The sequence below is a fragment of the Ambystoma mexicanum genome, chromosome 1q (assembly GCF_040938575.1).
Source record: "Ambystoma mexicanum isolate Mex_15411 chromosome 1q, UKY_AmexF1_1, whole genome shotgun sequence".
Lineage (NCBI taxonomy): Eukaryota > Metazoa > Chordata > Amphibia > Caudata > Ambystomatidae > Ambystoma > Ambystoma mexicanum.
The window spans coordinates 769,045,121-769,065,727 of NC_090922.1; the positions used below are offsets into that span (position 1 = coordinate 769,045,121).

At 50.0% G+C, this 20,607-nt stretch overlaps 1 protein-coding gene across 1 annotated transcript in view; it reads left to right on the top strand.

The window, feature by feature from the left end:
- The window catches only part of CDC73 (cell division cycle 73), a 1,222,960-nt gene that overhangs the window by 80,834 nt on the left and 1,121,519 nt on the right, over nt 1-20,607 (top strand). The window contains exons 2-3 of the mRNA XM_069641358.1: nt 2,097-2,202; nt 18,787-18,856. Of these exons, the coding sequence (XP_069497459.1) occupies nt 2,097-2,202; nt 18,787-18,856 (176 nt within the window). The remainder of the gene's footprint in view (nt 1-2,096; nt 2,203-18,786; nt 18,857-20,607) is intronic.

The following is a 20,607-nucleotide window of genomic DNA, read 5'->3' on the forward strand; positions in this document are numbered from 1 at the left end:
GCTTCAATTTTGTCATTGGTGTCTAGCTAAACGGATTGATCCCTGGCAGGCTTCTATTGACCGGCTTGGCTTTTATATCTGACCTTGCAGCCACTGCCATCCATGTCTTAACATGCAGGACATACCTTTCTGCCATTGCAGCGTATTTGTCTAGAGACAGTTGCTCTTTTTCACTGTAAAACACAATCAAGAGACATTTTGCAGGTCTTCATCTTTTTCCCCTGGTTAGGCCTCCTCATCCAAAATGGAATCTGAATGTGGTCCTCACGGCCTTGTCATAAGCCTTTTGAACCTATGGCCAGTAACAAGCTCAAGCACCTTTCTTGGAAAGAGGCCTTCTTGATTGCGGTAACATCTGTGAGAAGAATAAGTGTGCTTCAAGCTCTGTCTAACATCCACTCCTACATTTCCCCAAGGATAAGGTTGTGCTTCGCAATCCTACTACTTTTCTTCCTAAAGTTGTCTCTGATTTCCACTTGAACCAGTCAATATACTTACCGGCTTTCTTTCCGAACCTGGTCTTTGATGCCGCAAGGGTTTTACACATCCTAGATGTCAGACGAGTTCTGAAGTTTTACCTCGACAGAACAAGCGAACTTAGAAGTTCTTCACAACTATGCCTCGAAAGCATCCATCTCATGTTGGATAGCTTTATGTATTTGAGAGGCCTACAAATTTCAGGGCCTTCTGCCCCCAAAAGGCATTGATGTACTTTTGGTCTGTGGCAAAGGGACTGCTGTTACCGTCCAAAAATGTCACTTGCGAGTCCATATCCAAGGCCGCTACGTGGGCTTTCCGATTTTTGCAGACATTGTCTTGACCTGATCTCCGGGGCTGATGCCCAGTTTGGCCAGGAAGTTCTTAGGAATTTGTTTGAATAAGGGAAGTTTCCATCCTTCCGTTTTTTCCTTTGTTCAGTGCTTGGGAATCTCCCACAAGTACGGAGGAAAGTGGACGGGTCGTAGGTGAATGACTAAGTTAGTCAGTCAACATAGTGACTACCTTACTCCTAGTCCCCTTTCCTCCATACACTCTCCCGCCGTACCATCTAATAAGTAGCCTCTATTGTGCTACATGGTGCTTGACCTGGAGATAAAAAAGGACTGAGGGCGGTGCGCAGGGAGAGCTCAGGAATGCAGGGCTGCGGTCACATGCGTTGGTCCTACGTAAAACACACTTTTGATGCTTAAAGTGCTCCGATCCGGTCCTGATGGAGGTAATGTCCCACAAGTATAGAGGAAAGGGGGCTATGGACTAGGAGTAAGGTACGGTCAGTAACTTTGTCATTCCTAATTTCAGCAATGACGACTGCATTGGCATTGCTCAAATAGGAGGTGGTTATCTGGGTCCACTAATGCAGAGGGATTGGGGTTACTGAACGCCCATTTTCTATGGCTACTTCAGCTCATTTGAAAACGTTAGTAGATGGGCCTAAAACGTCCAGCGCCTTGTCCTGGCACAGTTTGATTGCTCTACGTACATTTTTTAGGATCTCAGCTGACTTGGCCAGAAAGGTGACCAACTGAGGATAGCTGAGGGGTTAAGGCAGATTTCTTACAGTGGAGGATCGAGAGCACTTGTTTCCGCAACCAATGAGCTAGATATTTAGCCACATGCTGTAGGGAAGCCCACCTCTAGGCTATCAGACGTGCCAGCTCTGCAGAGTCAAACAGTCCTGCTGAACTCCAGAAGGAATTTGTTCCTAAACTGTGTTAACGCCATATAGGTTTGTTTGAATGACACTAGTTGGCCTGGGGGAATTTAAAGTAGCTCTTGCTATTTGTTGGTGCCAATCTAACCAGGGTCTTCTGGGCTACAAGTGGGAACCAATTAACTAAATTATGAATTCTGCAATACAAATCTTTGTATGAGTAGGATGCCTGGCTGCATTCCTAATCGGACATTATAGGGTTAATACCATTAACTTGCAATGTTGAAATACCAGCAGTCTGTCTGACAAATGTTTCCGCTCATTTGCTTAATGGATTTTCCCCGAAGTTTTGGAAAGCTATGTTGTGAGAGCTTGTAAACCATGAGAAAGCTGCTTAATCACTAACCCAACCAGTTTTCTTCTTTTTTTTGTTTTTGTCTTGCAGGACTGGGAAGGAGGGGCAGCCAAGAGAGTACTACAATTTGGATTCCATCTTGTTCTTGCTGAATAATGTCCATCTTTCTCATCCAGTTTATGTCAGGCGTGCTGCTGTAAGTGATAGTTTAAATTATTGCTCGTTCCACATCTGCATGTTGAGGTGTTGCATTCTGTAATCTGCGGCTGAAGACTTTACTTAGTCTTGTGTTAAATTAGTAATTTTCTTTAGTCTGAGTAAGCAGTATTATAGTAAACTCTGTATTCTGTTTGATGTATGAAAAATTAAGTGCCAAAAAAGAATTGCGTGAACGCTATTGGACTCACTGTCCTAATTACAGCCATCCCTATTGAAGGTAGCTTATGTTACTGTTGCACTTCCTATCTCGACCTCTGTCTGTAAATATGCATATCAACAAACACGATCACATATCTCGCATCAGCTCCAAATTAATAAAAGCTGATGCAAAAGTTATTGAATCTGCGCAGCACACCCATAGAAAATCAACCCAGGTAGATACCAGACAGGTGTGACCAGGGAATACTTGCCACTGGTAACGTACTTGGGGACAGCGTCCTTTACTGTCAACACAGGCACTGGGATTGTGGGAAACCTCTGTCCCAATGTTTTGCCCTATGGCTCCCATGACCCCCCACCCCCCACCATTGACTTTTAGCCTACAACTCCCATCACACCCACTAGGCAGCAAATATCTGGCGGGCCTCAAATTGCCCACCACTAGTAGACAATCTTTTATACTCGTTCTGAAATGGGATCCTCCTTTTTAAAAATGTGTTTTTAGTTTTTGGTGAATAAGTTAGAGCGCTCTACCCGTGTTTTGGTCTGTTTGGGTTTCTTTCTGTTGTTGTATTTATCTAGTAACTGACTTATCCAAATTATGATTAGGGGTCAGTGGCTGCATGGCTCGATAGAGCCCGATATTCACCCGTTGGTCTAATGTTTAAGAAGGGGGAAGTTTATTTCCTATGTGAGCCTAGGATTGGTTGTCTTCACAAATTCTGTAATGATTGTGGGGTACACAATTGTTAGTGTTTTTCATACAATGTTATACTTTATTCAAATTTGTTTCACATTCATTTAAACACAAGTTACTTCACTTAATGTTTACTCAATTTGTCCCACATTCGTCATATAGACACAAGTTATTCCCTTATTGTGGTGCCATTTTTGGTGAGTAATGTATTATTTCTCAAGGGGCATTTCTGCCAGTGACCAATGTGTAAAACTTAAACCCGTGTGCCAACATATCTTTGCACTTGTTATTGTTTCGCCCATCCTTGGGCTTTATCAAGGCACTATTTACTTTGTTCTGTGTGTCAATTTGAATTACATTTCAATTTTTTCAATGCAAACATTTTATAGTTATGTTGTTCTGTTCTCAGTTTACAAGATTTATTCTTTGTTCTTGTTTCTGAATGAGCACATTTCTGTGGTTCTGAGGAGTTAAAGGTAGGAGAGGTGTGTTTAGTCTAGTCTGCTGGTGCGCAGGAATGATGCACCATGCAGTAACTGTGCCTCTGACTGGTTGCTTGGATATTTATGGTGTAAGCAGGTTGCTTACCTTGTGTACCAAGTAGTAGTGCACTGGTTGGGGGGTCCGGATTAGGAATCGGATTGTATATAGTCCTTCTGGTAAAGGCAGTCCTTTTTCTGCAGCTGCTTCATGTCTACCATGTGGTTTAAAAAATATGTATGTCTATTCAGTGATTGCTTAATCTAGTCGGTGGTTTAGTGTGCCTCTTTGGTTTGTCATGCATGTCATACATATAATTTGTGAGTGAGATCTATAGTGCATGGTCTTTGTTAGCTGGTTCATTTAGCAGGTTGTTATGGCTTGGGAATATTAAGCAGTGATGCAGATTATGCGTTCTTTTCATTTCTGAAACACAATGGGCTGTGGTTCAAAAATGTTTCACTCACTTCAGAGCGAAGTCATCACTATTAAGGAAGCGAATGAAGATTTGGAGGCAAGGTCCTGGAGGAATAATATTTGGGTGGTGGGGGACCCGAAGGAAAACCATCTACGGTTCCGTAAGCTCCTCAAGACCTTCCTCTGCCCCTCTTCTCCCCGGCTGATCTGCTTTCTCTCTCGGCACTGTTGCACCAGTCCATCCTCTGTCCTTCAGGCCCAGGTACCTGCTCACCCTCCCACCCCCCTGCACTGTCTCCTGGCCACCCCTTGCAATGGGGCCTGTATCTGTAACCACAGCCTCCCTCCCCATCCCCCTACTCTTCTGCACTTATCAGATACACCCTATCTGACTAACGTTGCACTTTGCCACTCACAGGCTGCATTACCACTGTTTTTCTTTTTTTGGATCACCTTATTTACTTAAATCTTGTTCTCTCCTATGTCACTGGGCCTAGTAATATCGTTGTTTTTATTTTCTCCCCTCTTCCCCTCCCTTTGCCTGGTCGCACTCTGAAACACCTGTGTACGAGCGCAATATAAATAAAATATCAAATTATCCCACAGCAAAACATTGAGGTCTTCATGGAAAAATGTATACAAGAAGTGCTGCAGACTCCGCCATTGAATCGCAATTCCTGATCAAGAGGGCACATCGGGAGTCGCAGGTGACACATAGGCCGGGTCACAGCCCCCACGTTATAACAGCTAGACTACTAAACTATAGGGGCTTCAACACTATTCTCTGCAGAGCCTGGGAACTTTGAGACCAGAACTATGACAATGCCCCAGTCGCCTACCTTGATTTCACCCCAGAAGGCTCGCCTCTTTCCGGGATGCAAAATGTGCTTGTGACCGCGGATTACAATCTGCTATGCTATATCCGTCCAAACTGAGTGCATCATGGAGGCAAAGCACACTTCTTCGCCGACCCCAGGGCAGTGCAGGACTTCCAGAGTTGCTGCCAAAGGAGTGAGGGGCTTCTTGAATCGGAGCGAAGTGACCTTTCGGCTGATGGCTGCTAGGGATCAAATATCAGAGTATGGGGGAAGATGGCCCCTGGCGGACTATGACCGCTATTAGCCCTGCCAACCTAATGTTAGCCTACAACATTTCTGCTGGTGGCTTATAGATGCACGCTGGCCCATGTAATGAATCGGTCCAGCTGCTGAGCAAAGAAGTTACTGTAAGGGCCTCTCCCCCTGAGGTCTGAACTGATGTGCGGTTCCTTGTGCAGTCTGGCGCCTGTGGCCCACGGTGGCTAGTTTGTTGGGTAAGGTGGGGAGGGGGGGGAACAAATTCACTGCTAGTCTTGGGTGGAAGGTGTGGTCAAGGAAGGGTATATTGGGTGTTATGGGGGCGACCAAGGGTGTGGGGGAATGATGGGGTGGTTGGGGGTAAATTTGTGCGTTATTATTCCAAAATGATTCACCGTTTTTGTTTAGGTTCTGGTTGTGGTGAGGTACGAGAGTACACAGAGGCAGGGTTGGTCTGTCCAAAGCAATTACGGGTCTATGGCGAGCTGCAAGATAAGCTGGAATGTGCGCGGGCTTAATAACCCTTGTAAGATCCACAAGGTGATCCAATGCAATGGAGCCAGGGAGGCCCTCTTGCAGGAAACCCACTTAGGTGGAATGGCAAATGAGGGGGTCGCCAGTGTCATGATCTCTGCTTCCAAAAGGTCAGGGTTTTCCCAACTCCCTTGGAAGCAGATCCATAACCCAGGTTCCGAGGGCCAACCAGTCCCAATTGGGACCTTTTGGACCCAGTCCTGGCGCCAGTGGCACCAGGCTCATAAATATGCCCAGTCCCAGAGCTGGAAGCGCCAGGCTCATAATGCTTGGGTGGACTTACCTGCAGCAGACCATGCTGCTTACTTGCCTGCCAGTTGAGCCTCTGATCCTCTTCTGTTTGGAACTACTTTTCCTGTTGGGTGGGGCAGGAGCCACTCCCTAGGTTCAGAACACTGGAACGCTTCTGGAAAGCAGGAACTCTTTTCTTACCTAGGCGTGGCTGTGGAAGGAGACACCTAAGCACTACAGGAGGCTATTTAAACCACACCCGATGGATGAATCTTGCTTTGCATTATTCTGCATCCTCTGGAGCAGAACGCTCATCGTGTCTTCTGCATCTGATCCTGGGCCTAAGGAAAAAGGCTTACCATCCTGAATCCAGTCTTCAGCAACACCTATAAAGACAAGAAAGAACAGGTTAGCATTACGGTCTTCAGTGACAGCGCTTCACTTACCTGGTCCATCGGCTGTCACCAACGCCTCGCGCTGCATTCCGGCATCTGAAAGACAAAGGCTTACCTACTCTTCGTGCGCTCCGGAGGTCTTCGCACTGCATTCCGGCATCTGAAAGACAAAAGCTTACCAACTCTTCGCACGCTCCGGAGGCCTTCGGCGCTGCATCCCGCATCTGAAAGAAAAAACAAGGTGCGTTTAAAGACATTGGGAACTTTAATACTCACGTGCCATTACTCCTTTCCACATCTAACCCAGTGGGTATTCCGGCACTCTGCAGCCGCTCCGAACTTGTACCTGCAAAATAAAAGACAGTTAGAGCGCATCGTGAAGCAGGCAACAAGCGCTTACTTACGTGCTTCCAGGCGCTTCTATTCATCACACGGGCTCCATCTTCAACTCACTTCAGCCCGTCATCCGCCATCGCCGGAACCCTGCAAAACAAGAGACATCATTACTAAAGACTTTAAAGACATTAGAATTACTCGAAACTTACCGTTCGTGCAGTAAACTACGGACAGCAGTCCTCTGAAGTCAAGAGGCCTGCTCCCCTTATCCAGTGAAGAAACTGGTTACAGCACCCTGCCCCGAGGCAGATGGAGAGCACGGCGTTCACTTACCTAAGGTGAGAGCGTTAACCATTGGGGTTCTACAGGAGAAGAGAAAGGAAAGAAGAGAGAGACATTCAATAACCCAGTTCATTAATCCCATATTTTCTATCTGCAGACATCTTACCCTTCGAGTCAGACATACAGTGCACAGAGGTCCAGCCCAAAGAGCCAGCCATGTGTTACACATCACCTTTGAAGATACGGTATACGCCCAGTCAAGAACGGCGCCTCTATGGGAATCAGGTGAGCGTTACATCCAGGTCCTGGGGAATTTCAAATATTACACCTCCTACTCGGCTGGGGTCTTGATACTAGTACATAAATCACTTAGGTTTTGAACCATGGAGACAGTGAGACTTTGGTCTGGGATTCTGGGGGGGGGTCCACTCTGGTGACGTTCGTCAACATCTATGGCCCTAGTGTAGACCACCCCTCTTTTCTATGAGTAATTACTATCCAGATGTCAGAAATACTTGCACACCAATATTGTGTGGGTGGGAGATCTCAATATCCCCCTAGACCCAGTAAGAGATGGAGCAGCTGGGAGCACTCGCCCGCGATCTCGCTCTGCAGAAACGGTGCTGGAGGACGTATGGAGGTTACAGTGAATGGAGGATATCACAGGACCAATGTATTGGTCTTGGAAGCAGGACCAAGCAGAGCAAGAGGTTTGGATCCACGCTTGGAAACCAAACTCTAGTACATTATTAGGCGCGTTATAAAAAACCAATTACATTTTTTTTTTTTTTTTTTTTAAGAAATGACTCCTGCCGGAGGGCAGGGAATACTCGTTCCATTCACAACACCTTGTGTATAGATTATTTCCTAGTGAGCCCGCCTCTTGTACGCAGAACAATCAACTGTATCCTTCTCTCTAGAACGCCACTGACCACTCGTCACTAGATTCAGGCTGTGAAGGTATACCTCGACCCTTCTGGAAATTCAAAGCTGTGGCTTTATCGGACATGGTACTTGGAAGTGAAGTGCTCAGGCTTGTCAAGTCATATTTCCAGGAGAACCTGGGTTCTGTTTCCACGATGAGCTCCGTATGCAAGGCATTCAACTTACGGGTGACTTGTGGAACTGGGGATGTTGAAGACTATACGTAGGCAATTCACTGAAACGGAGCTGGAAATTGAGAGCAGGGCTGAGGAAAGGGAAGATGCCGACTCCAGGGCTGACTTGAGGGACGCATTAGACTGCTTCAATAATCTAGCCGAACGTGAGATCAAATATCTGGCATGCCTGACAATGGCTCATCGATCTGGGGAGGAGGGCAGGCCGGGTAGACGGTTAGCGGCAATGATCAGTTGTGAACGGAGGGGGGCACACATTTCTGCTGTGCAGACGGAGGATGGCCAAGTGGTTGTAAAGCTGGATGCCATACTGGACACCTTCCACCGATACTATGAATGCCTATATGCATCTTTGGGGTCGGTACCAGCAGAGGTCCTAGCAAGTTATGTGATTGAGGCGTCCCTGCTAGTATTACGAGAGGAGATTGCTGCACTGGCTGAGCCTATTACGCATAACGATATCTTGCTTGCAATACGTGCCCTAACATCCGCAAATGCGCCTGGCTCAGACGGAACAATGGCTGATTTCTACAAGGAGTTTGGTCCAGAGGTAGTTCAACACTTACTGTCGGTGTGGGACGAGGGGATAAAAGTGGGGTCAGCTCCTCCAACTATGTGAGAGGCTGTGACCACGCTGATCTTGAAACCTGAGAAGGATCCTCAAGACTATTCTCATATCGCCCTATATCCCTATTGAACCTAGACACAAAAATGTTGATAGGGTACTGGCAGACCGATTGCTCCCGTACGGCTCAACCATTGTCCATGCGGACCAGTCCGGCTTCATCCCTGGGAGATCGACCGCACTGAACTTGCTCAGGCTCTTTGCAATCCTGGCTCAGATTGACCGTAAAGTGCAGGCACTGGCGGCCCTACTCGACATGGAGAAAGCATTTGACTCGGTTGAGTGGAGCTACCCGTTTGAGGTACTAAGACAAGTGGGCATTCCACAGTACTACCTGACGGCAGTGCGTCAGCTATATGCTGGAGCGAACGCTCAAATAGGGCTAGATGTCAGCCGATCCGGGGCCTTTGACTTGGGTCACGGAACCAGGCAAGGCAAGGCTGTCCACTCTTGCCATTGCTCTTTGTGATCGCGATTACCCGACTGGCGGCCTGGCTATGTAAATTCCACCTGGCAAGAGGTCTGGCACTGGGTGGGGCTAGGGAATTGGTGTTGCTGTATGCGAACAATGTGATCTTGTTCTTCAAAGACACCGTGACCAACTTGCAACCACTGTCGCAGGAGATAGCGGAGTTCGGTCAGGCATCTGACCTCGGAATAAACTGGTCAAAGTCGATCTTATTCCCATTAAAAGAGTCTACTACCAAGCCCCCTGATACTTAAGGTTACGGATGGGAGCAATAGTCAGTCAAGTACCTAGAGGTGTGGGTAAGTGGAGATGTCCGAACACTATTGATGGATAATCAAATAAGATATTTGAATGTTCTGAAGTCCAAGGTGGAGGGTGGTGTATACTCCTCTCAAAATGGTGATGGTCCCAAAACTACTTTACGTTTTTCAAAACGTCCCTGTGTGGCTGGGATTCGGCTACTTCGTGAGTTGAAGGCACAGATGGTGAAGTTGACATGGCACCCACAGACCCCTTGAGTTAGTTAGGACACTCTGGTTCTCCCCTGGGAATGTGGTAGCGTTGCTGCACCAGACGTGGTGTTTTCTTGTAAAACAACTATACTTTGTGTCCTACTGGAAGCCTAATTCCCCATATTACACATGTGTGCATAGAAAAATGCTTGGTGCGACCATTCACACTGCAAGGGGTCCTGCTATCAAGGGGGGGGTGTTGGAAAAATGCAAATTCGACCCAGTGGCGTGCACTGTGCATGCATGGAACAGGGTCCTGAAACTATGGGTCGATATCCCCTTTGACCCAGGTCTTAAGCTATGGAATATGGTCTACTACCAACAGGCGATTAAGCCATAGTCCACAAGTGGCGGAGTGCGGATTGAGCGCATAGCTGAGCTATACCCTGGGGGATCATTTGTATCACAAGAGCAATTCTCTGCAAAGATGCGAGTGGGGTTCCAATGCAGTCTGCAGTACTTAAGAATCCGGACTGCCTTTAGAGCGTGGACCCCGTTGTTCCCTAGTATGCCACCTGTACTCCTGCTGCTGAAATACCGTTTGGGCTTCCCGGCTATGAGGAGGATGGTCTCTGCATTGTAGGGACTAATCCAATGCCACTCTCCCGGGACACCCTGCAGTGTGGACTAAGGTGGGAGGAGGCTGGGGCAATGCTTTGCGAATGCACACAAATTAGTGCATTCAATACATGCTTAAAATTGATTCAACTCAAAACCCTACACGGAGCATACCTGGCCCTAGGTATCATGTGTGGTCAGCAGAACAGGCCTAAGAACATATGGGGTCCTTTTTGTGTCCTACCTACTATATCAACGCCTGAAGGCGGACTTTGGGGAGCCAATGCCCACACCGTTTCCAGAAGGCCATCGGGCCTACTTCGGGTCCTCCCACCATGACTGAGAAGAAGGAAGGAAGATCCCTCTTCAAGACCTGCACCAAGTGTGGGCTACAGAAGGTGTTTGTGGAGGACAAGCACCTGCACTGCCTGTCTTCATCTCGACCACAAGGAAGGAGAGGGCGAGATCTACCTCTTCTTCTCCAAGAAGACGAAGGATGGGCACAGTAGACTGGCGGTGTGGCTGAACGTCAAGGCCTCTGCCCCGTGCTCCGAGGAGCGGGCTTCAAAGTCCTTTGAGGGCGCTTCATCCATGGGGCCTAAGACCAGCCCAAGCACTGCAAGTCTGGTTCCATCGCGGTCGCTGCGCAAGCAGGTCCTGCGATGGACAGGGTGCAATCGACCTCACCATCCACCTCCTTTGCCAGCCTGCGATCGAGCTCCTCCTCGGAAAGTTAATAGTCCAACCTGGCTAAGCTGCAGGAGAAGCCAGGGACAGTGGCGATGACGGCCGAACTGTCCAAGAAATCCCAATTAGGTCAGGAAGAAGTCGGCACAGGGCCTAGTGTTCTGATCATGCCGGCTCAGTCGAGAGATGCATCTCTGGACATCCTGTCCACCCTCCACGCTCTGGTGATGGAGATCCAGAAGAGGATGCCACACGGGTCTTTTGCAATGGTTCCTCAGGCCACTTGACCAACTGCCGACGAAGAGGAGGAAGCGCCATTCGATGCCTCCATTTCAACCTCCACATCCGCGTCCGGCCCCCTCTCCCCCAGCAGACCCAGACACGGGGGCTGATATAGCCACAATGACTCCCATATCGTCGGAGTGGGCAGCGGGGTCCCAGCAGCCTAAGGTGTCCCCAGCGGACGAGGTGGGGTCGTCTCATTCCATGATTACCTGAGCCTCCCTACTGTTTCAGTTTGTGCCAGAAGAAACTTAAAGGAGGGTTTTCTGTACCAGTGGTGAGGCCAAGAGGAAGATTATCATGGCGGTGCCACTCGTGGACGACTTGTGGGAGGAGGGCCTGGCCCTTTTGAAGAACCCTTGCATGGCTCCAGCCAAGCGAGATAGGCTAGAGAAGAAGTACTGTGTAACGGAATCCACACCCAAGTGCCTGAGGTTGTAACCATCGCAGGATTCAGTGGTTTTGACGGCCGTGAGGTTCTCCAGCATGGGGTCTGGCATGGATTCACATGCTCATGAATATTCCCCGTCGTCGGGCTGGGAATCCTCGGTAAAGAAAAAATCAGTATCGGTTTCGTTTCTGATCGGTCTTACTCAGTAGTAACCAATCACTGGTCTCTGGGTCATACTGCTTCCAGCCAATGACTGCCCTCTCACTAAGCCCCGCCTCTGGCAGCCATCTTCAGATTTTTACCGCACGCTCAAGTGTTGGGAGTCCTCGTGTTTAGCTCTCGAGCTTTTGCTGCGTTTTCGCGCTTTCTTTCAAAGAGAATTTCTCATTTTTCGGTCAATAGAGCACGTCTCTACATCTGATTAACGGGTGTCCGTGTCAGATTTGTCTACGCCCCTCAAGGGTGAAGATTTTGTCGAGTTACGCTTCTTGGAGGATTCCAGAAGTTTCTGCGGCCTACCCGAACATCGCCCAGGAGAAAGGAAGCTTGACGCCAGGAAAGCTGTTCAGGGTCTGCCCTGGATGCCAGCTACGGAATGTGTTCAAGGAAGACGAGCATTCGAAATGTGTCTACTGCCTTCATGAGGACAAAACGCACGTGGAGAAGGACTGTGCGTTTTGCAGGAACATGTTGGAACGGACCATCAGGGACTGACACCTTCGTCTCTCCAACTGGCTGGAAGGAAGGAGTCCGTCGGGTGAGAAGAAGTAGTCAGAGCGGTCTTCTAAGTCCTGTGAGGGCGCCCTGGCGACGGGGGGGCCCAACAGAAGGCAAAGCATTGCAACTCCGCGGGCACTGGGAGTGCCGAATGGTCGGGCTCTTCGGCTGCCAGGCAGGGTGCGCCTTCCCCGGCACCATCAACCACGAACCAACGATCTCGTTCGGGGAAGAGGAAATCCGAGAACCCAAGTAAGCCTCTGGAGAGGCCCCGGTCGATCTCGAAGGATTCGGCCGAGGGGGAGCGAGGCGGTGACCTCCCCCTCCCCCCATCCCCCCCAAAGGTGAAGGCCTCAAGCGCGCCTAAGGCGGTGAAGGCCTTGATTCACCCGGCCAAGGCCTCTATCGAGGGAGTCGCGGCGGCCCTGGTGCAGCTTGTGGAGGCTCGGGGCCCAGTCTCCCAGCCTCCGCGGAGGGAAGCCTCTTTCAGACCCATTGAAAAGACCCCCGTGAAGACCCGGCGGAAAAGGGGGGGGGGGCCGCGCGGTGGCCATTGTGGACACGGACACAACATCCGAGGAGGAACTGGCAGAATTCCTAGAGGGCCTCGACGAGGGTGACTATGAGTGAGGGCAGCACTGGCGAGGGTCCTAGTCAGCCGTCGCTTCCGGAGCCGCACGATAACTCGGCGGCCATTTTGTTGGCAATACAATCCTTATGTTCAGAGATGGACGAGATTGCCCTTACCACCGAACGAGGACCCAGTACCGGGTTCCGACGGAGGAACCAGAGCCGGTCCCGGCCGGAAGCCCCGAACAAGAGAAGACGGATCCGCCCCGCCTTCTCAGCCTTCTTAGCCCTCTCGGCCTTTACCCACGTCCCCCGTCCCTGGGGATGACACGGGAACAGACACAGCTACGACGGGTACCGACGACGGCAGTGACGACGGGACGGAGCTCCCATCACCAGCCCGGGTCTCCCCGTCCAATGAGATCGGATCTTTCCATGCAATGATCGCCAGGGCATCCGAGCTTTTTCAGCTCTGCCCCGAAGAGAAGAGGAAGGAAGCTTTCCTTTACTAACAGCGCGAGGCCAGGAGGAAGTCGGTCCTCGCTGTGAGACATCTGGGACGAGGTTCTCACCCTTCTCAAGAACCCGTCTACGACGCCTGCCAAGAAGGATCGGTACGAGAAGTAGTACTGGGTCCCCGACGCGGCCCCTTTGTGCCTTAGGGCACAACCTACCCCGGACTCAGCGGCGGCCAAGAAGAAAGCGGGGGGGGGGGGGAGGGCATCTGTCTCAACGTCAACTTCCCCGCGGGACGGCGAAGGGAAGAAGCTGGACACAATGGGACGAGTTATCTCGTCGGCGGTAATGATTAAGGTGGTCAACGCCCTTGCGATCGTGGCCCGCTACGACAGGGAGTTATGGTACAAGATCGCCCCCCCCCCCCTGTTGGACTTCCTACCGGATGACAAGAGGGCCGAGGCCCTAGAGATCTTGCAAGAAGGCGAAGTGGAGTCGGACCACCCCATTACAGTGGCAACGGACATTGCCGACACCGGTTTCCACCAGCTAGGCAACAGCGTTTGCCTTAGACGACGAGGTTGGCTCAAGGCGACGTATTTCTGCCAGGATGTGCAAGCCAAGGTGCTGGACATGCTGTTCGACGGGAACAACCTATTTGGAAAAACGGTGGATGAGTCCCTCCAAGCCATCAAGGCGGACACAGAGACTGCTAGGGCCCTAGGTGTTATCCGGCAACAGAGGCCGTCCTTTCTGAAGCGCCGGAGGCAAGCAAGGTGCCTCCAAGGGATTCGGCGGTGGCTCCTCTACCTACCACCAAGCGGCCCGCTCCTTCTCACAGGAAGCCGATAGAGGACAAGGCAAGTCGGCAGGGAGGCCAAGGCGGCAAGGCGTCCGCCAAGCAAGATTGAACCGACAGCAGGGTCGGGCCCCCACCGAAGCACCCCGGTGGGAGGCCGGCTGGCGAAGTTCGTCAGCGTGTGGGAGTCCATCTCCACCGACTGTTGGGTGCTTGACGCCCTGGCCCAGGGGCACTCCCTCGAATTTCTAAAAAAGTGCCCCCGCATTCCACCCGTGGTCGGGAAGGAAAATCACATCCCTCAACTACTCTTGGAGGTGAGGGCGTTGCTCAGAAAAGGTGCCATTGAGCTCGTCCCGAAGAGGCTCCGGAGTATACTCAAGGTACTTCCTAGTAAAAAAGAAGACAGGAGGATGGCGCCCCCATGCTGGACCTGTGACGGCTGAACAAATACATCAAGGCACAGTAATTCCGGATGGTCACCCTCCAGCACGTGCTGGGACAACAATTGGAGGGCGATTTCATGTCGTCGTTGGATTTGGAGGATGCGTACTTGCACGTCCCCATTCTGAAAGGTCACCGAAAGTTCCTCAGGTTCGTGGTCCAAGGACGACACTACCAGTTCAAGGCCCTCCGGTTTGGATTGAAGTCGGCACCCAGGGTGTTCACCAAGTGCCTCGCACCAGTGGTGGCGTGGCTGCGCCTGCAGGGGATCCACGTCTACCCATACCTGGACGACTGGCTCATCCGAGCAGGGACAAGGGAGCTCGCCGTGGATCACACAGCAAAGACCGTCCAGCTGCTCTCAGACCTGGGATTCTCTATCGACTTCCCCAAATCCCACCTGGTCCCGTCACAAGTCGCACTGTTTCTGTGAGCAAAGCTCGACAAAGTGGCGCGCCTGGCCTCACCGTCTGTAGAAAGGACGAAGGCCATCCTGGGCAAGGTGCAGTGCCTACTGGCCATGGGCGTGGCCAGGGTGAGGTCCATCAAGTACCTCCTCAGGATGATGTCCTCCTGCATATATCTTGTGCGCCTTTGCAGGCTTCGGATGCACCCTCTGCAAGAGTTCCTCGACTCCCGCTGGATCCATGCGACGGGCAGCTTCGAGGACAGGATTCCGCTCGACAAGACCTTCCGATGAGCGATCCGGTGGTGGGGCACCCACGCTAATCTGACAGCGGGCACAGACTTTCAGACCCCATCCCACCAGATAACGGTGACGACTGATGCTTCCCTGGAAGGGTGGGGAGCACACACCGGAGATCTTCACGCAAGAGGCCTTTGACTCCTGGATGAGAAGCTCCACATCAACATCCTGGAGCTCCGTGCAGTGTTCTGGGCCCTCGGGTCCTTTCTCCCGTCCCTCAAGGGCAAGGTGGTGAGAATTTTCACCGACAACACCACCACGATGTTCTACATCCGGAAGCAGGGAGGCACCAGATCCCCAGCCCTCTCCAAGGAAGCCCAGAATCTGTGGCATTGGGCCGTCGCCCAAGGGATGTTTCCGGTGCCCTTTCATCTGGCAGGGATAAACGCCATTGCCGACTCACTCAGCAGGGAGCTGCGCTCGTGCCACGAGTGGGAACTACGGCAGGATCAAGTGGATTGACTCTTCCGACGATGGGGAAAACCCCAGACCGACCTGTTTGCGACGAACTCCAAGTGCCAGAGGTTCGCCAGCAGGTTTCCCCAGACGAAGATGCTTTCTCGTTCCCTTGGGAAAGCTTGTTCCTTTATGCGTGCCCTCCGTTGCCGTTGCTGCTCCGACTCGTCAACCAGCACAAGAGGTCCCGGTGCAGGATGATCCTGGTCGCACTGGCGTGGACGAGGAAGATCTGGTGCCCGGACCTTCTGGACTTGTCAGCGTCTCCACCAGTCAAGCTGCCGACGGACGCGGATCTTCTCTCCAGAGAAGGAGGCGCCATTCTTCATCACAACCCGGAGTTGCTGAACTTTCAGGCTTGGCTCCTGCAGCGCTAGAGTTTGGAGAGTACGATACCCCGGCTGACCGCAGAGAGGTCCTTGCAAAAGCCAGGGCGTCCTCCACTCTCAAGTGCTACGGACATAAGTGGAAGAGGTTCTCTGTCTGGTGCCGTGCACATAAGATTAACCCTCTACGGATTACGGCCCCTCAAGTGCTGCCGTACCTATTGTCGCTGGCCAAGGCTGGACTTGCTCACGCCTCCAAGATGCATCTGGCTGCGATCTCCCGATAGACCATAACCACAGGACGGGCGTCCTTGTGGTCCCATCGCCTGGTGAAGGAATTTATGAAGGGACTGTTCCGATCGTTCCCGCCGGTGAAGGCCCCTGCCCCGGCGTGGGAACTCAACGTGGTGCTGACCAGGCTCATGGGGGCGCCATTCGAGCCCCTGCATTCGGCGCCGCTGAAATTCCTGTCCTGGAAGACTGCGTTTCTTATGGCCATCACCTCCGCACGGCAAGTGGGAGGGATCCAGACCCTATCCTGCAAGCCTCCATACTTTATTTTTCACGACACAAGGATGGTGCTGAGGACGCACCCCTCATTTATGCCCAAGGTGCCGTCGGGCTTCCACCTCAACGAGCCCTTGGTGTTACCCGTTTTCTTCCCGTCGTCTCCGGCTGAGAGGACTTTGCACTTGCTGGATGTGGCTAGAGCGCTGAAGTTCTACGTGAACCGAACAGAGTTTTCGGAAGACATCACAGCTGTTTGTGAACTTTGGACCTGTGAACCAAGGGAAGGCTTATCTCGAAGGCTTCCATTTCCAGATGGCTCTCCGGCTGCATCATGCATTGTCATCTGTTGGCAAACCGACCGTTGCCCGGCCGTCCGAGAGCCCACTCGACCAGAGCGATCGCTGCTACCACGGCGTTCCTGTCTGGTGTGCCCCTGCTGGACATCTGCAGGGCTGCTACGTGGAGGTCGACGCACACCTTCACGAGATTCTACTGCGTCAACCGGGATTCCAGGGAGGAGTCCAGAGTCGGCCAGGCAGTGCTGTGCAACCTGTTCGCTTAAGTTGAGCCTGGTGAGGAGGTAAGAGATGCTTAACGTTGAGCCTTGCCACCTCCCGTGGTTGTGCATGTGTACTGCTATGTGTTATATTCATGAGCATGTGAATCCATGCCAGACCCCATGCTGGAGAAGGAACCAGTTACTTACCTGTAACTGTTTTTCTCCAGCATGGGTCTGGCATGGATTCACATGCAAACCCTCCCTCCTGCCACTCTACGGCTCTTCACTTGGTCATACTGCCACTTTGCGTGCTACCAAATCTGAAGATGGCTGCCTGAGGCGGGGCTCAGGGAGAGAGCAGTTATTGGCTGGGGGCAGTATGACCCAGAGACCAGCGATTGGTTACTACTGAGAAAGACAGATCAGAAACGAAACAGATACTGATTTTTTCTTTACCGAGGATTCCCAGCCTGACGGGGGAATATTCATGAGCATGTGAATCCATGCCAGACCCATGCTGGAGAACAGTTACAGGTAAGTAACTTGTTCCAAACTGTAATCTAACCCGTCCTCCTCTTCAGATACAGAGACGACCCATTCCATAGGCACCCTCCAGCAGCACTGCTCTTCCTTTCGCTCCTCCAGAGGAAAGTCTGGCAGGTCTTCAAAAAGTTTCTCTTCCTTATACCGTCAGCCTTCCAGATCCACGACCCAGGAAGACCATAGAGGCTGCTCCCAGGACTATGGTGGAGGACAGTGTCGCCGTCGCCAGCAGGGCGCCAGTACTGAAACGAGCCTGAACCAACCAAGACTTCGGGCCCCCACCAGTGCACCCTGGTGGGAGGCTGGCTGACTAGGTTAGTCAGCGAGTGGGGAAAGATCACCACCAGCAGATTGGTGCTGGACGCTCTTGCCCAAGGACATAGCCTGGAATTCCAGCACACGTGTCTGCGCAGACGGCAGAATGGCAATGTTTCTAGTCGACCCAGCACAATTTGGCTTTGCATAGGTAAATTTGGCAATTCCTATAGCTTTCCATTTTGCCCAGTATACCTGTATACACAATTCCAGCTTAATTTCAGTTTGTAAACTATCTACTTATTCCAATTTTGGTATATTCCCTCTGTGCTTCTACATACCCATGTTACTTCCAATATCCCGTTGAACAATAGTACACACTTGGTTTTCTGATTTAATACTAGTATATTCCCAAATCGTAGTATGCTGCCATACTGAATCTCTATAAACCCCGGTTTGACATGTCCTTTTTATATACAATCCCTGTGGGCTCTTATTTTGACAACACTGGTATAGTACCAGTTATAGAAACCCAGTATGTTCCAGTTTGTATGCTGCGGTTCGTGTACCCACAGTACATCCCGTTTAGCCTCCACAAGCACAGGCCTTCTTCCATTGGCAGAATTCTAGTTTTGGACATAAAGTATCAATCCCCTACCCGCCCCACATCCCCCTTAACCCTCCCTCCCCACCCGCTCGAAGTGTTAGATGGAAACCGGTAGATGCCCGCAATATCCTGGGTGTCTATGTGCCAGAATGCTGAGATTGGCATTCTGAAGCAGCAATAAGGATGTTTGAAGCATCCAGATCGGTGTTGAGGTTCTCACACATTCTCACTACAGGATAGTTTATTTTGTGCATTAGTTTACGCTTTTTTGGCATAAGGGAACACCTTTTCGTTCTGATGCTGTTGTGAATTTCCTGTTCGTGGTTTTGTATGTGTGCTTTTGTGCATACAAGTTACCTAGTGGAAGAAGAAATATATGTTTAGCTTATTAAAAAAAGATTGGCTTAATATTTATTTTTTCCAGACTGAAAATATTCCTGTGGTGAGAAGACCTGACCGAAAAGATTTACTTGCATACCTAAACGGGGAGACTTGTGAGTAAAGGCTATGCTTTGGTTTCATAATATGCTCTTCGAAGTTAAATCTGTTTTCCTTTTTAAGCAATCCATACTTGAATGGCACAAATAATCTAAGCGCTGTTAAATTCTGGGTATTTACAACTGAGGGATAAACTGATTGTAGGCGAGGGGCATTTAGGGTATTTGAAGCTTTTTTTTATTTAAACTTTTATTTTCATGGCATGTAAGTTAGTGCGAGTAGCTGTCTGCTTTTTTATTCTCTAAACTCATTACCACCACCTCATCCCTCTACTAAATCAACAAAAGTTTCTGGAAGTAGTTTTCTGCATCAAGCCATTTTAGATATTCATACCCTGTATTCTTTTGTCTAGTGGCTCAATCCAAAATAGTCCAACTGATTGCAGTTCCTTCCTCTATTTGCAAGAGGAAATGCTTCTAGACTCTGGTGACGCCGACGTGACCCCTGAATACTTGTTGAATACACTTCTACCCCTTTTTCAGATATTTGTCCACCTATTTTAGTCCAGAAACATGTGCATCATTTGATCAGGAGCCGCATGGAGAACCTGAGCAAGGCATTCAAATTAAAGACCTTTCTGTAATCCTGGTCAATAAGGTATTCTATTCTGTTGTAAGGAAGGCATGGTATCCAAGTAAGACGGACACAAGTGACCACGGTTCAATGGAGTTTATTGAACTTTCACAAGGGGGTGAAAAACGCCTCTCTAAACCTAAATTTACAGATGGGAGCAAGCTAGGACCATCAAATAATAATGCAGTCCTAGTGAAGTCTTGTCAAAATAAGATCCTGTACTAAAAATCCTTTTGCCAATCCTTACCGCTAATTTACAAATAGTGTGGGGGTAATGTTCATGAAAAGGTAAGTGTTCACAAAATGAATGTCGGGTTGTTTGGGCCGTTGGCTTCCCTGACCGTCGTTTTCAGCCGGCACAAGGATACCGTTCCAATTTCAGCATTGGGGCCTTCTGTGGCCAAGTCTCTTTTCTCATCAAAGCCTGTTGGTTCAGAGGGCCTGATGTACAAAACAAAAATGGAAAGTGTTAGGCAAGATTGTATGTAGTAACCCTGTGGGAGACTACACCAGCCTTGTCCTCTTAGCAATAGGTAACCCATCCTTTTGTATAGGCTGGTACTACACAAGTTGGTAGAGTGACTGAGCAGCTAGGCTTATCTCTAGAGGAGTCAATGTGAGCTGTAGGGTTGTAGCAGATTCAGTGATTCAGATAACATTTCTACTCAAGGATTCTTGATTAAAATAATTAATTTGTTATCCTTAAGTGCCAGGCTATTATACAAGTATATGCAAAAAGGACGGGCATACTCTTATTTGGCACTTAAAATAAGTCTTCTTTAGAAGGGAGCAATATGCAACACTTGAGTACATTTTAAAAACAATACACGCCTTTAGTTCATTTAAGTTGATACCCTTTTGGGCTGGCACACAGACACTTCCTACACCCTGGTGTGACTTCAATAGCTAGGATACTGTGGACATTAATATATCACAAACCCAGACAAATGTCCAATAGATCAATGGAGCAGGATTGCAAACTGATAGCTAGCGGTAAATAATGTAAGCAAATTGATAAAGGTTGCATGCAATAATACTCGGGGGGGGGGGGGGGGGGGGGTGGAGGGGGTTGCCCATCTGATCATTGAAAGCGTTGAATTGATTGAATCTTTTGAAAGAGTGTTATTTCAGGAAACTAGGTTACTGGAACAACCAGATTGGATCACAAAATCAA